Source organism: Mya arenaria, chromosome 7, assembly GCF_026914265.1.
Source record: "Mya arenaria isolate MELC-2E11 chromosome 7, ASM2691426v1".
Lineage (NCBI taxonomy): Eukaryota > Metazoa > Mollusca > Bivalvia > Myida > Myidae > Mya > Mya arenaria.
Window position 1 is genome coordinate 67,039,563 of NC_069128.1, and position 17,238 is coordinate 67,056,800.

General features: G+C 34.5%; 1 protein-coding gene across 2 annotated transcripts in view; it reads right to left on the reverse strand.

The window, feature by feature from the left end:
• The window catches only part of LOC128241759 (uncharacterized), a 56,665-nt gene extending 39,793 nt beyond the window's left edge, over positions 1–16,872 (reverse strand). For both annotated transcript variants that reach the window (XM_052958834.1, XM_052958833.1), the window contains exons 1-5: positions 16,758–16,872; positions 11,641–11,751; positions 5,351–5,533; positions 1,907–2,065; positions 730–865 (exon numbers count right to left, since the gene is read on the reverse strand). In XM_052958834.1, coding sequence (XP_052814794.1) covers positions 730–865; positions 1,907–2,065; positions 5,351–5,533; positions 11,641–11,727 — 565 coding nt within the window. In that variant the 5' untranslated portion in view covers positions 11,728–11,751; positions 16,758–16,872. The remainder of the gene's footprint in view (positions 1–729; positions 866–1,906; positions 2,066–5,350; positions 5,534–11,640; positions 11,752–16,757) is intronic.
• Positions 16,873–17,238: the final 366 nt, after the last annotated feature.

The following is a 17,238-nucleotide window of genomic DNA, read 5'->3' on the forward strand; positions in this document are numbered from 1 at the left end:
TGAAGTATTAAGTCAATTGAATGTAGGGTATTGGACTTATAAGTGAAAATCCCAACTTGCCCTAAAACTTTAACCGGATGCCGACACCGACGCTGGGGCGAGTAGTATAGCCCACCTATTCTTCGAATAGTCGAGCTAAAAAGGTATTTCTAATAAACAAAAAAACATAACTATTAAAAACAAGGTATGTCTCCATATGCGCTTGTTCCATAATTTGCATGAATTTCATAAACTTTAACATACACAGGGTTCTCAATAAGTTTGGGTTGAACCGTCTCAAATAGTTAAGTAGCTGACCAGCTTCTACTTATTCTACTGAAAATTCATTTAGTTTTCCAAATTTGAACCGGCGCTATTGCCATTTGAACCGTCCATTTTGGCCAGCAGCCGGTTCTTATTGAGAACACTGCATACATGCAAGTTTTGTTGCACCAGGCAACTGTTGTTTTAATCATTTTCTCAGCATTTCGGTCTTTCACATTTAGGCCAAGCCAAAATGATTCTATGTCTATTAAAAGGTATCTAGTATATTTCGGCCTTAAAAACCACAAAAAACAGTTTTCAGAAATTTGCATTTATAGAGGTTGTTATTAAATTCTTAAAATTGCCATATTGCTTTCCTTCATGTGTTTTTTCTGCCTGACAAGTAATAATTTAAAAATGAAACCTAACACTAAAAATAGAACCCATTTGGTATTGCCTTACTTTTAAATACTTGGAAACACTTACCAGCAGGTCCTTTCCCTTGGTTCTGCTGTTTATTCAAGAACTGTGCTGTTCTTGGAGGAGGCAATCCCATTGGCTGGCTGTCGACTGCAGTGGGCGGAGTCATACCCTTAGCTTTCCTCGAATTGGTAACTGGTACCTGTAGTGATAAATAGTATTTTTAGATACTTGTAAACAACATAATAGGATGCAATTCCATTGGCTGTCACTCGACTGCAGTGGGCGGAGTCATACCCTTAGCTTTCCCTTGATTGGGTAATGGCAACTGCTAAGATGTTTCAGGAAAAAAATATTCCACAGGATTCTATTCAAATCCTAAAAAAAGTGAATTTCGGGATATTATATGCAGTCATGCAAAATAGCTGTTAAAATTACAAGAATTTCATTCATGTTTGTGGGTCTTGTTCACAAAAAACAATGATTGAATTTTCTTGAAAAATCTTTTTTTAACATCATTGTTCTTTGGAGGGAGGAATAACATTTCTTTTCGCTCTAAAATGCATTGTTATATGCCGAATCTGTTTCACCTTTTTTCGTTTGTCAAAAGGCTGTCAATTCAAAATGTACAGAAAGTGATCTTAACTAGCAAACTGTGATATTTTTGTAAACAAATCCTTGTACATAATAGGACTAATGTCATTTCCTTTACATGCTTTGATGAAACAAGAGATGTTTGTCAAACATAATGCTCCCCCCCCCCCCCCCAACTGGTCACCCCCCAACCTAAATGTCAAGTTTTGAGTGCCATGGGTGCATTGTCCAGTTAACACACGGACAACCTTTCCGCATTCAAGGTTACTGTTAACTTACCTTTGACCAGATGACCCCTAAAATCAATAGTGGTAATCTACTGGTTAGGTCCAGCCTTCATGTCATGCCTGTTGACCATTGCTCCAGGCATTGTTGAGTTATTACTTGGAAAGATTTAGTCTACCGACAGATGGACATGTGCAAAGCAACACACCCCCTCTTCTTCAAAGGGGGGCATAATAAGCGATTAGAAGCAGAAATTATGGTAGCAACATCTTTTCTACACATAGAGGTTTTGGCCGTTATGATTGGTGTGTTCCCCATTTTATGTACAACAAACAAAATCTCAGTTTCTATGGTCTGTACAATCGGATACACTTCATGATTGGTCAACACCTGTATAGCAAATTTCACATATAGAATCACTGACCTGGTTGCTTATCAACACCGACATGTTAACAGGCTGGGCCGGTGTGATAGGTGCTTGCGCCTGTTTGAGTAGCTTTGGTGGGACCAGGGTGAAGGTGTTTGGGGTACTGGCGGGAACCATCGTGTTTCCTGCACGAGCTAACTTGATGAGGTCGTTTGCCTGAAAAAGAAGATGGAATGAATAAATTCTGTCAATGGTTTACAGTGATCAAAAATAGCACAAGTCTGCAAGCCCTGCACTTGTTAAATGCTTTTAAGACTTGCTCACATTCTACAGGTACATTGTAATTGCATGGGTCATTGACAATTGTTGATGCCAAGCACAGGTTTAAGAATTCAGGCATTTTCTCTTAAAAGTCTTTGATGACTTAATTTCAGATGTGTTCTCCTTAAATCAAAATGGCCACCTATGCGGTATGTATGCACAATTAATGATTAATTTACTGCCGCTGATACAGTCCATGACATGTACAGTTTTAGCTACATGGTTATGGAAGGATGTGCAGGACATTCAAACTATAAATATTTGGCAGTTGAAACATAAAACTCTTATCAAATTCATGGAGTTCAATATCATCAGAGCCCGATACAATATGTCATAAAAAATACACAGGGCGTTCATGTCATCATTGCTAACTTTCAACTCTTAACTACTTGTATTCTTCAAGTTTAATGGATTTACTTCTGATCTGGAGTACTTATTACAAGGATGAAAACAAGGGTTTCAGCTGTGCTTGTTTTATTTTAATATAACAATGCATCATAAAATATTTCTCATTTAAAATTGAAGTGTACACATACATGATGTTCATCAATACTGCAAATTTTAAACAGTGACCTTGACCTTCAACAAAACAACAGTGACTTTGACCTTCAACAGAACAACAGTGACCTTGACCTTCAACAAAACAACAGTGACTTTGACCTTCAACAGAACAACAATGACCTTGACCTTCAACAGAACAACAGTGACCCTGAACTTAAAAAAAACAACAGTGACCTTGACCTTTAACAGAACAACAGTGACCTTCACCTTCAACAGAACAACAGTGACCTTCACCTTCAACAGAACCAACAGAACAACAGTGACCTTGACCATGTACACAAAGTTTGGTGTCCATATGCTTAACAAAACTGTAGTCATTATATTTGCAGGAAACCCTAGTATGACTAATGCCCATCTTAATGTTCATTTCTGATGTGTTTTTTTATCGTTGACAGTTTCACTGAAAGCTCTACCTAGTATCTTCTCACTACAGTTTTTTTCTGTGCTTTATTATATTAACTTGCCTTTAGTTGCTAGGTATTGAAGTCCTATGTTAAGCTTTGTTTTCATCATTCAAATTTAAAACAAATCAAATTCAACTTCACCAAACTCAGACCCGGTTTGTAAGTACATCTCTAACATCTCCAATTTTTTAAAAGAGTAAAAAAATATATATTTTATGCAAAACTTTTATGTTAAATAACTCAATCTTTTGGGGTGTTGGAAAAAAATAACTGAAGCAGAAAACCACAAAAAAGCTAGTTTTCTGATAATGTAATTAAAAATCACATTAAAAATTGTAAAATTCTTATGCCTTCGGCAAAGAAAAATGGTTTGGTTAGGGTTACATCCTTTCCAAAAAACAGGTAGGCTTTTAAACAAAATCTTAAAACACACACTTAAAAAATGAGTTGTTTTTTTAAATCTTAATTTATTTACCAACTGACTATAAAAAGGTAGGGTTGACACCTATGTCATGAGGAAGGATCGTGTAACCAAAATAATGTACCTTTTTAAGGCCCTGTGACCCCATATTTTTTCTGTATCAATTGAAAGTTATTGGCCTGTTGATGACTATTATGTAAAATAAATGACCAAAAATGCATCATACATGAAGTTAATACAGTTTGTATATATAATTTGCTCTTTACTTCAACTGAAATTGGATATTTTGCAATCTTTCAAAACCAAAAAAGCTTTTCTGTTATATTATTTTAAAAGGTACATGTACATGTACTTTTTTTTTAATATATTTTAATTTGCACATAAAACCCTTTCTGATGATATTAAAATAATATGGGATTAACAGTAGTGATGGGCAATCGGCTTGAATTTTCATAATCGATTAATCGGAGACCCTGATCGATCGATTATCCGATTAATCGGCTGTAATGGGACAGTATCACAAAAGAATCATTTTCTACTGTATATATATAAGGACCTTAGTTTTCATGTGTATTTTATTTCAGAAAACAGGTATTATTTCTGCCATATAGAATAATTCTAAAAATTATTTAAAAAATAAATATTCCAAGGTTTATGAAGTAAGAGAACGTTTCATGGTGAGGTTTTCCTAAGTTGACTTATAAATTAATATTATTTAAATATTTTTTATATATTATTACATTATTAATTAATATGTAAATTATTGTAAATGAAATAATACATGGTTGACCATGGCTTTTGGTTGATAATTGCACCAATGCAAAGAATTATTGCCAGAGGGTACTTATTTTTCACTGGGGCAATTTTCAACCATGTCTTTTCCTGTATGATTCGAATGTTTTGTCATTTGGACAAATTTTTCAATGACTTATCTAATAAAACAGATTTTGAAAATTAAACTGAAAATATGAGACATATCAAATTAGTTTTAAATGGCATTAGCTATTAAAAATAACGAGTAATTCGAAATTAAAATAGCAAAAATTTCCTCATGTGTTTTTTGGAGTTTGACGGCAAACATCTGCATTCTTCAAATATTTCTCGTTTTTACATCGACTGATCTTGACGTTCATTTCAATATGTGAGCACAGCTGGGGTCGATCAAGCTTAGTTTCATAAGAATCTGGGCTTGAATGACCCTAACCATTTCGCTGGAATAATTTGCACTTTTCCAGCAGCTGGAGGACCATGGTAATCAAATATTTTGAGATCGATGTCCCCCTAACCATCCGCCATCATAAAGCGATTTGAACACAAAGAAAAACTAAATGAAAGTACTGTACTGAATTACGAATGTCTGCCGATATAATCGATAATCGGCAATCATCGGCCCATCATTAATTAACAGCATATCCAACCAAAATTCCAAAATTTGTGTATCTGATTCCTCATTATAACATCGCAGCCAATGACCTTTCTTGGAGCAATTTACTGCCTTCTAAGGGCTGTTTCCCCTTGCCAAAAAGTGTCCAATTCCCCGTATACTCATAATAAATTCAGTGAATACAGTTCACATGTATGAATAAAAAAAGGAATGTATATCTTGGAAAATAAACAAAATCTTTACCAGGTCTAGCTCTGATGTACACAGGCAAGTGTATGCATAAAAATGTCAAAACATGTATAATTATGTGCTATTATATAAGGTATTTTAACATGATCATGCATTTTCACATAGTCAGAAACTTTTTCCATGGTGAAAATATTTCCAAAAAAATCAATGGCAGTAATTACCTTCTCGTGTTCTTTCTGGGCTTCATCAATGGCCTTCAATTGTGCTGGTGACAGCTCATCATCAACACATTCCATTTGCAGTTCAACGTCAACTCGTGATGCACGCCGCGTGTTATGGATGTGTGCAGATTTATTCTGGCTTTTTCTTCCCCGCTTTGTTGACACTGGGAGGACCTCTTCAGGCTGCGAAAAAGAAAAAAACAACTTAGGTTTTATGGCTAAAATGAGTTCTGTGGCGGAAAAAGTGAAGTTTTTATTTTTGTAAGGTCAAAAGCAGGCCATTGATCATAGCTTATTTGACATGTTTTCTGAAACGTTCTTTGATTTAATGTACAAATTGAACAAAATTTGTTTTGTTATCATATCTCTGGATTAAAACTATTTGTTGATAAAGTGAACATGCAGTGTTTGGTTGTTTTTTTAAATGAATCAAACATGACAAACTTCGTCCTCATCCAAAATCCCAAAAGTATTATTTGAACCGAAAATTCACAGATAAAAATTTAAAATAAAAAGAAGTTTTAATCTTCAAACACAAAATAAGGGGGACTTTGTTTAAAATAGGGATGCCACTGCAAATTTGCAAAAAAAGAGGAAACCAGTATGAAATAGGTGTATCCCCATCACACTAAATAGAAAAAAGTCATTTTTAGTACAGATCAGATAAAAGGCATCAACTTTAATTTTAAAGTTTTTTGGCCAAAAAAGAGGAAATCAGCTGAAAAGAGGAAAATTGGCACCTCTGGTTTAAAATATGCTCACAATCCAAAAAAACCCGGGCCCATTCACAAAAAGGTGGGAAAAACACTGATATGTCAACACTGAACAGGACTCATCTTGGCAGACAATGTCACATGTATTAACAAGAGCTGTCACAGTATGTGACGAATGCCCCCGAATATGACATTGACCTACGAACAAGGTCAGTACATGAAAAGTTGATCTTGCCTTTACGTGTCAAATACATAATTATGGCAAGTTATTTTAAATTGCCTCTGAACATAAAAAAATACCACCCATACTTGACAACCTACACTGTTATGTCCTTATATTCAGAATTCCCTTTTGAATAAACACTTAGTGTATCTTTCACCTTAGAGGTAGGGACATGGGTCTTGCACACAACACGTCGTCTTGGTATGTGGAACACATGTGGCAAGTTATTTTAAAATCTGTCCATACAAGTGAAAGTTATAGCCCGGACACGACAACCTATACCCTATGTCCTTGTATGCAGCACTCCATTGTGAATAAACACTAAGTGTGACCTTGACCTTTGAGGTAGGGACACGGGTCTTGCACGCGACACGTCGTCTTGGTATGTGGAACACATGTGGCAAGTTATTTTAAAATCTGTCCATACAAGGGAAAGTAACAGCCCGGACACGACAACCTATACTCTATGTCCTTATATGCAGCACTCCATTGTGAATAAACACTAAGTGTGACCTTGACCTTTGAGGCAGGGACACGGGTCTTGCACGCGACACGTCGTCTTGGTATGTGGAACACATGTGGCAAGTTATTTTAAAATCTGTCCATACAAGGGAAAGTTACAGCCCGGACACGACAACCTATACTCTATGTCCTTATATGCAGCACTCCATTGTGAATAAACACTAAGTGTGACCTTGACCTTTAAGGTAGGGACACGGGTCTTGCACGTGACACGTTGTCTTGGTATGTGGAACACATGTGGCAAGTTATTTTAAAATCTGTCCATACACGGGAAAGTTACAGCCCGGACACGACAACCTATACTCTATGTCCTTATATGCAGCACTCCATTGTGAATAAACACTAAGTGTGACCTTGACCTTTGAGGTAGGGACACGGGTCTTGCACGCGACACGTCGTCTTGGTATATGGAACACATGTGGCAAGTTATTTTAAAATCTGTCCATACAAGAGAAAGTAACAGCCCGGACACGACAACCTATACTCTATGTCCTCATATGCAGCACTCCATTGTGAATAAACACTAAGTGTGACCTTGACCTTTGAGGCAGGGACACGGAACTTGCACGCGACACGTCGTCTTGGTATGTGGAACACATGTGGCAAGTTATTTTAAAATCTGTCCATACAAGGGAAAGTTACAGCCCGGACACGACAACCTATACTCTATGTCCTTATATGCAGCACTCCATTGTGAATAAACACTAAGTGTGACCTTGACCTTTGAGGTAGGGACACGGGTCTTGCACGCGACACGTCGTCTTGGTATGTGGAACACATGTGGCAAGTTATTTTAAAATCGGTCCATACAAGAGAAAGTTACAGCCCGGACATATGCAGCACTCCATTGTGAATAAACACTAAGTGTGACCTTGACCTTTGAGGTAGGGACACGAGTCTTGCACGCCACACGTCGTCTTGGTATGTGGAACACATGTGGCAAGTTATTTTAAAATCTGTCCCTACAAGGGGGCTGTTTTAAAAAAAATGGCAGGAAACATGTAAAAATGGTCAAAATTTTAAACAGGTCTGAGTAAACATTTGATTACCTCATTATAATAAGCTGTCATTGTAGTCTTCAAAAATATTTGTGTGCAAAGAATATAACAAATACTTATTTTTTTATTGAACTTTAATTCAGCTGACCCAACAAAAAAATAAAACAACATGTACCATCTTCAAAGTCACTACAGAAACAAAATCATTAAACTCTGTGTCTTTTTATGCTCAGTTTTCTTAGTTTAGGTGTTAATGTGAATGAAAAAATGTTTAAGCAAGCAATATGCCAACCGAAAAAAATAAATTATTTTTTCCCCATTATTTACCCAAATTTAATGGCTACTATTAACAAACAAGTTTGTTTTCTTATTGAATTGTATAATATTTGTACATAAAAACTGCCTTTCCTTATATTTTAAAGAATAGCAAGTCAATACAACAGAGTATTACATTAACATTACTTAACATTTCAACTTACAGAACTGATATAAAGATATAGCAGTTTGATGAATAAATGTTTCACTCCTGACATAATTCACATTATTATCATATTTCAGATTACAACTTAATCTTGTGAAATAATTAGAATACAAGTGTAATAATACCTTAATTTATCACTGTAATGCTAACATGAAATAACTATTCAACAGTTTTAATACTGAAACTTTGATTTTTTATCACTTTATGAATAACAAGATGAATTTGATACAAGAAACAACAACAGAGTTTCAACTTTAAGTTAACTTACAAACACTTTGATAAGAACAGGTCATTATAGTACTGATTTGTTGCATATTAAAGTAACCCTGTACTTTTAACAGAATATAACCATCATAACTTCTGAAAAGATGAAATGTCAACATGTTTCACTCCTGACGTGTATGTCAACTTAAACACTAGGAATGAGTCCTTCTGCATGTGCAACCTGTGGTATGTTGACCTCAATTTTGATTCCACAACCAGGCAACAGTGTACCGTAGGCTGAGTTAGAGTTTGTAAAATATCATGTACTGACTGCCAGGAACCATCATCATTTGACCATGTACCGTATACCCTCTCGGCCGGCATATACTTGTTTTATCCAACTTAATTACCTGTAAATTTATGTAAATTTCAAGATTATATATGGAAAATAGAGCTAAATAGTACACATGAATAATAACATTAACATCTTATCTTATCCTATTTGCCTATCTTATGTAAGAAGTGTCAGTTTCTAAAAACTTATTTTTAGTATCACATTAGCCATATATACGGTACAGATATAAGGGCCACAGATAATGCCTGTTTCTACGTGAGCTCAGTTTGACTGCAACAAAGTCCTGGGGTGCATAACTGAAATATGGAGATCAAAATTTATCTATTAATTTGGTCATGTGCATTTTATATCTGTCATTTTTTTAAATCAAAACTTAGTTGTTAGAGTAAAAATAATTGTTTGTAAATGCTTGAAACTCACCTTACTGCATTTGTTCTACTACAAGTTACATAAGAATTAAAACAAAACTCATTTATAAGTAATTCTACAACTTCACAAGTTATTATACTTTTGTTCAACATTATTTGAATGCCTGTGGCATAATTTACTTAGAAGCATTATGTGATACTCATTTATTTATAAAAGCATTTATGTGATATTCATTTATTTATAAAAGCAATTTTGTGATACTCATTTATTTATAAAAGCATTTCTGTGATATTCATTTATTTATAAAAGCATTTTTGTGATATTTATTATTAAAGCATGTACCTGTTCATGTCCCACTTCACTTTGCCATTTACAGTGTTATTTGTGCCAAAAAATGCCAACTTTCTTTGTCTTTTCTTGGTCGGCCAATTTTGTTAATCCCAAGTACTTCTTCACCATTGTCTGTATCCTTCTTTGTTAATATGTTCATATGTGACAGCCTTCGTGGTGAAGCATTCTTTACTATATGATCCATAGTGTTTGCATAAGCTCTAGGACTTTCTAGTAGATACCTGCATGGTGTTTCGGCAGATTTGCAAATGTTTACATTTTTCTGCTTTCTTGTTCTTCTTGATATTGTCCGGGAGCTTCTACTCTTCAGTTTTCTTCCAGCTTTGGCAGCTTTGCAATTTCTACTTTTCTTTTCCCATTCTCTGTTAAGCTTTCATTCTTTCATATACAACTGTGTTTGGTTCTCTTTCTTTCTTTACTGTCTATTTGTATTTTCGACTTGCTTCTTTTTTCAGTTTCACCATTTCAAGTAGTTCATCATCCTTTTTCAACTTCTGTCTATGTTTTCGAACTCTTTCTGTGGATGTTATTATATTGGTTTGTGTCCTATATTGATTTTCTTATTTTTCTTAATGATTTTCTGATGGTTAAAAGGCTAACAATAAGCATGCTCATCTTGGCCTCTTTATATTTACTCTGAAATTGAATGTATGCAATTTTATCATTTTAATGTCAGGAGTGAAACATTTTTACCCATGCAAGAAATCATGCTAAGAAGAAAAGGTATATGCTGTAATTTGTTATTTACAGAAACCTGCAGTAACATTTGATAAAACATAAGCATGGAAAACATAAAAAAATCATACAGAAAAATATGTTTATCATTTTAGTCATATATTTTTATCAGATATATTTTCGACTAATAAACTATTATTATAACAATTTTATTTGATAGCATTAAAACACTTACCATGTATGAACTAGATGGTAGTATTATCCACCAATCATCACCAAGAAATTAGAAAAATGCACAGCTGAACAGTGTTGCTTAATAATATGCTAGTTTAAAAAATAGCACCAAAATTGGAAATTGCGTTTCACTCCTGACATTGACATACATGCCATATACTCAATACACAAACAATAACTTTGATCATGACTGCCACTTGTGATTGCTCTAAGACAAACACTTCTTGGAAAAATGCATTTGGGTACATATATGTTCTTTTTTCAAACACAGTGATTCATTTAAGTGCAAATGTTTCACTCCTGACATATTTGGGTCATCTTAGAATATACACTGCTAAAAATAGAATTTAAATATATGATGATTAAATTATTACTTGTTTAAGTCATGGATACATATAACTTTATAATAGCAAGAGTAAGTTATGAAATACCATTAGTTCCAAGAAGTTCTAGTCATTTTCAAAGATTTATACCGATTTTTTATGGAAAATAACATTACCGCCCTTATTCCTTTTCAGTCTTGTTTCATGTCTAAAATATTTTTATATTTTATTTAGTTTTATGTTATTTTTTAGCCAAGACATTCAAATTGAATAAAAATAAATAATTTACTCTCTCACCCACATTTTGACATTGAAATAACATTTTGAATTTTAAGCTTTTCTTAAAATGTCACACTTTTTTGTTGCACTCCTGACATTTTTGGCATGTTTTATGGACATAACTTTTTTTTCTGTGAATATATCTTGTCCAAATTTTACATACCGTTATATGACACCAGTTGGCATTTTTAGACAATTGAATTAGAATCTTATAATGCATAATGTGATAGAAGTTAATGAAAAAACTAAAACTAGCCATTTTTTTTAAAACAGCCCAAGGGGAAGTTACAGAGCCGGATGGACGGACGGACGGACGGTGCGATTTTAATATGCCCACCTTCGGGGGGGGCATAAAAAGTTAAGGTCAAGTAACACTGTTTGGAAACTGCAAAATATTTCAAACTTTCTAAAATTTATGTTGATTGTATTGAAATTCTGCGTACATGCATTCATCAAAATTTGACTTTTGGAATATATTTATATAAATATAATATATATTAAAATATAATTATAAAACTCTTAATTTGAATATTCGAGGGCTGAAAAATCAGCAAACCACTGACCTCATCATCAGGGTCTAGGTTGATGATCTCTGGCTCAGATACGCTACTCTTGCGAGGTCTTCCCTTCCCTCTGCCTTTTGGTTTCATGGTTTATATTTGGTGCTTGCGGGACTGAAATATATAGAGAAAAGCACTGATAGCAAAATAACACATAGAGATGCAATCCTGCTTCCATCTCCCTTCTCATTTTTACTGTGAAACAGCTATTGTTTTATCAACTATGAGTCTGCACACTAACACTAACCATTTTGGTGTTTATTTGTACTTTACCACACGCTGTACACCAAAGACATTCTTAGTGACACTCTTATTCAAAATCAATGCATACACATGTATAACAAACATAAGTTTTGAGTGATAAAACTTTAACTTCTTACTAAATAATGCATTTGTGGAAAATATTAATTACTGATACATGTAACAAAATTGTAACCGTGTATTTAATAGCAAAACACACAAAAATATTGGTGAATGCTAAAAGATTACTGTGGTCTAACTATAGTCTCATAAGTTAGAAATACAATGTTTTATGCTCATTTCTTTCAAATTAAACTCAATATCCTTCATAAGAATTGAGCCTTTTTACTGCATCTTCAATTTTTCAGGGGGAAATATTGCCTATTTTTAGAAAGTATTATATTTGGCAGGAAAATGGTGGCTTTGAGCTACATTGTACACCGGGCATATCACAATAAACAACAAAACATTTACAGTTTAGGTCTTTCACAGCAAATAAAGAATGAATAAAGAAGTTAAGAACAAAAAAATGAACTCTCTCCGAGTAAATTAACTCCAAATGGTTTGAAGTGAACTTTTGACCTATTAATTTGCATATTTAAGTTTTTCTTAAGTTCCAAAATAACGGGCAAGATCATTTTAATAAATTTAAACACCATTCCCTGTGTAATTTTGTTCACTTAAGTCAAGTTCAAATAAAATCAATAAAAATAATAATATGATTTAACTTTCAACAAACAAGTGTATTTTACTATAAACATTGCAAATGCCATATACTGAGTTGATACCACACCACGTTTTAGTGTACCAGTATATGAAATACATCTGAAAACAGGACTATACTGGTGGATTTTCAATTTGTCCTGCATAAAAGCTAGCTACACTGACTGTGACTTTTTTATGAAACATTTCCCATCTACATGCAAGTAAGAAAAACACAAGTATTAAGGTCCAAAATACGAAAACATTTTGGTGAACATTAAACTTTGTCCTGTGTTGCATCAAAATGTCCTGTATTAGCCACAAACATCAGAAAAAAGTTTTCATGGACAATGTCACTTTGTTCACATGCATGCATGCAAAAGCAAATACAGACATGAGAATCTGGACAAATGAGCTGATTATATGAAAAATATACACATTTGATTTTGGCTGTGAGGCAATTATAATTTTTTCCGAGATTTTCATCCCCGCCTGCCCCCTCTTTTTTCTGCTGCCCCTTGAAATTTATCTAGTCAAATCAAAATGTTGAACTGGGGTCTGTACTTCAGCATCAGTCCAGTTATGTTCGAGAACGGCGTTTATTTATACCAGCAGGTGTCAGACAACGCAAACATTAATATGTAACAAGAGCCGTCGTAAGACAGCGCGCTCGACTACGCCGCTTTGACTTAGAATACAATAACGATGTAATAATACCAAGTTTGGTCTCTTTATGTCAAACCTAACTAAAATTATTCGATACATAAGGTCACTTTGATGCTGCCCTCCCACCAGGCCGCCCAAACAATGACGCAAGTCATTCAAATAACTTGATTTCCCATTATGAAAATGTGGTTAAGAATATACAAATATGCCTTTCAAAGGAAATTTAAAAAAAAAAATAAATTCAAGGGCCATAATTTGTATTTAGGCTTAAAACGGAGTTATGTTTCTTGTTGTAAGATGGTCTGAATAATTTTGAATTTTATTAAGTGCATTTAATGAACGGTATAGAAGTTTTTTTATTAAAATCTCAACTTGCCCTTAACTTTTACTTGCCTAAAATTTTAACCTAAGTCAATCAGGGGCCATAACTTGTATTAGGGATATGGAGTTATGTAACCTCATTGGGTGATGGTCCTGAACAATTGTGTGAAGTATTAAATCAATTGAATGAAGGGTATAGAAGTTATTGAACAATTTCCCAACCTGCCCTAAAACTTTTACCCCAAGTTCCATAGTCAATCAGGGGCTATAATTTGTATAAAAGATAATATGAGTTATCTAACCTCTTTATGTAATGGCTCTGAACATCTGTGGGTAGTATTAAGTCAATTGAACAAAGGATATAGAAGTTATTTATAAATATTCCAACTTGCCCTAAAACTTTAACCTAAGTTCCATAGTCAATCAGGAGCCATAATCTGTGTAAAGAATAATATGGAGTTATCTAACCTCATCATGTGATGGCCCTGGACAACTGTGTGAAGTATTAAGTCAATTGAATGTAGGGAATTGGACTTGTAAGTGAAAATCCCAACTTGCCCTAAAACTTGAACCGGACGCAGATGCCGACGCTGGGGCAAGTAGTATAGCCCACCTATTCTTCGAATAGTCGAGCTAAAAAAGGAGAACTGTTCCTATGGCTGTCGTGGTTCGCCTAGAAACACCTGTATAAGGTCCTTATAGCAATAAGAAAGAACATGAACACAATGTTCAACGATGAAACAGTCACACATATTCAATGGTGATACAATATTTAAAGAAAATTAAAACTAAATTGTGTCCTCCGTACTTTGGGTTTAAGACAGTTTCAATATCAATACATTTCATGCATTTTCACCTAAACTCTGCAAGAGTGTGAGAGTTTCATTAATATCTATCTTTTTAAAGACACAAAAGGATTACTTTTTGGAATTTTTCCATAATGTCTTAAAATTATATGAGAACAAAAACAACCCTTCAGGTAAGAGACCCACTAAATGACCCCGAAATGTTTTTTTTCCTTGAATAATTTGTGAAATACTGACTACGTTTCAATGAAAGAAAGTGGGGCTTCTGAGATAAAAATCAGAACAATAAAATCTTATTTAAAAAAAAAAACATGTGCCAAACATACTCAGTAATTACTGAAATTACAGCGTACTGTAATTCGCCCACTTATGTATTTATACATAGAAAATCACCTAGGTTGTATTAAGAACAAGAGCTGTCACAGTAAGTGATGAATGCCCTTGAAGTGACATCATGTTCAATGGATTCAAATGTAAATGAAAAACAAGAATAACAAGAGATGTTTGTCAAACATTATGCCCCCTGAGCGCCAAGTTGCCAGAAATATTTGGACAATTGAATGAAATATGCATGGACTGAAATGACAGCTGATTTGTCATTGGATGCATATGAGGCAGGTCATCTACTTATGATAACTTAAGAAGGCAAATAAATGCCCAACTAAAATAGTAACATAAAAGAAAATCATTTCTATACAAACATTTATACATCAATCCCAATCATCTGTGCATGCATTAAAAAAATATGGACAATCAGAAAACCTTTTTTCAGCTTACAGTCACACTGACCTTGACCTTTGACCCACTGACCTCAAAATCAATAGGGTTCATCTGCTGGTCATGACCAATAAGCCTACCTAGTATGAGGTCCCTGGGTCAAAGCGTTCTCAAGTTATTGATCGGAAACCGTTTTTCATGTTAAGGTCACACTGACCTTGACCTTTGACCCACTGACCTCAAAATCAATAGGGTTCATCTGCTGGTCATGACCAATACACCTACCAAGTATGAGGTCCCTGGGTCAAAGCGTTCTCAAGTTATTGATCGGAAACCGTTTTTTATGTAAAGGTCACACTGACCTTGACCTTTGACCCACTGACCTCAAAATCAATAGGGTTCATCTGCTGGTCATGACCAATAAGCCTACCTAGTATGAGGTCCCTGGGTCAAAGCGTTCTCAAGTTATTGATCGGAAACCGTTTTTCATGTTAAGGTCACACTGACCTTGACCTTTGACCCACTGACCTCAAAATCAATAGGGTTCATCTGCTGGTCATGACCAATACACCTACCAAGTATGAGGTCCCTGGGTCAAAGCGTTCTCAAGTTATTGATCGGAAACCGTTTTTCATGTAAAGGTCACACTGACCTTGACCTTTGACCCACTGACCTCAAAATCAATAGGGTTCATCTGCTGGTCATGACCAATACACCTACCAAGTATGAGGTCCCTGGGTCAAAGCGTTCTCAAGTTATTGATCGGAAACCATTTGGTATTCCGACCGACCGACCGACCGACCGACAGACAGACAGACCGACCGACCGACCGACCGACCGACCGACATGTGCAAAACAATATACCCCACTTTTTTCAAAAGGGGGCATAATAATAATAGAATCATACAAACACACAAAGTTTATTCATTGTTTACGTTTCAGCATAACGCCTTCATAAATACATTTAATAACCAGTATGAACATTAAAGATAAAAAATGTGAATAAAAAGCACAAATACACTTACAATCTATCATTATCTGATAAGGGGAACTTGATTTAAGAATCAAAACAAATATGGTCTATAAAAGAATACACTAATTTATTAAGAAATGAAATATTGAATTGATATATGCCAAAGCAATGTATATTGTTGATGCGCAAGAGCAGCAGTGTACAAAAAAAATGTGATCATACATCGTTTTAATTTATCGATATGAAGAGGAAATACGGTTTAATATATTTTGAACATATACGGTAATGGAATCATGAATGTTGTCATGAATATATATTAAATGATTATAAAAAGAAAGAAAATCAACAGTGTCTTAAGCATACCCAATTGGCATTATTCTCATTCAAAAGGAAAACATCAATAACTTGAACACGACAACAGGGTTCTCCAGAAGGACAATGCCAAAGGTTCACTAAACATTGCAAAAGCAAATTTTGGAAAACAAGTGTATGATAAATAAAAACAACTCTTACAGAACTTTGTTTTGCAATATTCAATTTCGCACACCAAGAATAAAATGAAACGTCTGGCCTAATTTCGTATGCAGCATGGCTGCCGTCTCATTGTTAAATGGACATGAAAGGAGGTAAAATTTTACTTCGAAATACAAAAAATCCCTGGAGAGAACAACATCGACATTTAGCACAAACATTACCTGTGTTTTAATGTTTTAAAATATGTCCGTGTCATTCGTAAACTCGTTTCGCATCTTTAGTTATTCCTCGTCAAAGTAAGGCATAGAGGTGAGCCACCGCCGTAGCAGCCATAACAAATCCTAATCACGTGACTTTCAATTGCGCGAATTTCAGCACGCAGGTTATGTTTATTAAAATTTCAAAAATGTGTCAGAACAAATTCCATAAAGCTTGTCGTACATTGTTCCTATGTATTGCCATTGAACATTCTTCAAAGAAACATTTAATATCTATCGTGGGATTTTTTAATAAATTGGTTTTAAACGATACGGAGCATTTGGTTTAGAGACTATCAACACTGTTCGTTCAATTCCGTAATCCCGAAGATAAACGACTTCGTTCCGGAGATTGATCGGCTATCTACGGATATTCAGCTTTTAAAAAAAGCTTGTAACCGACTTGTAGTTGAAAAGATTAACAGTTTAATATAAAATAATATAA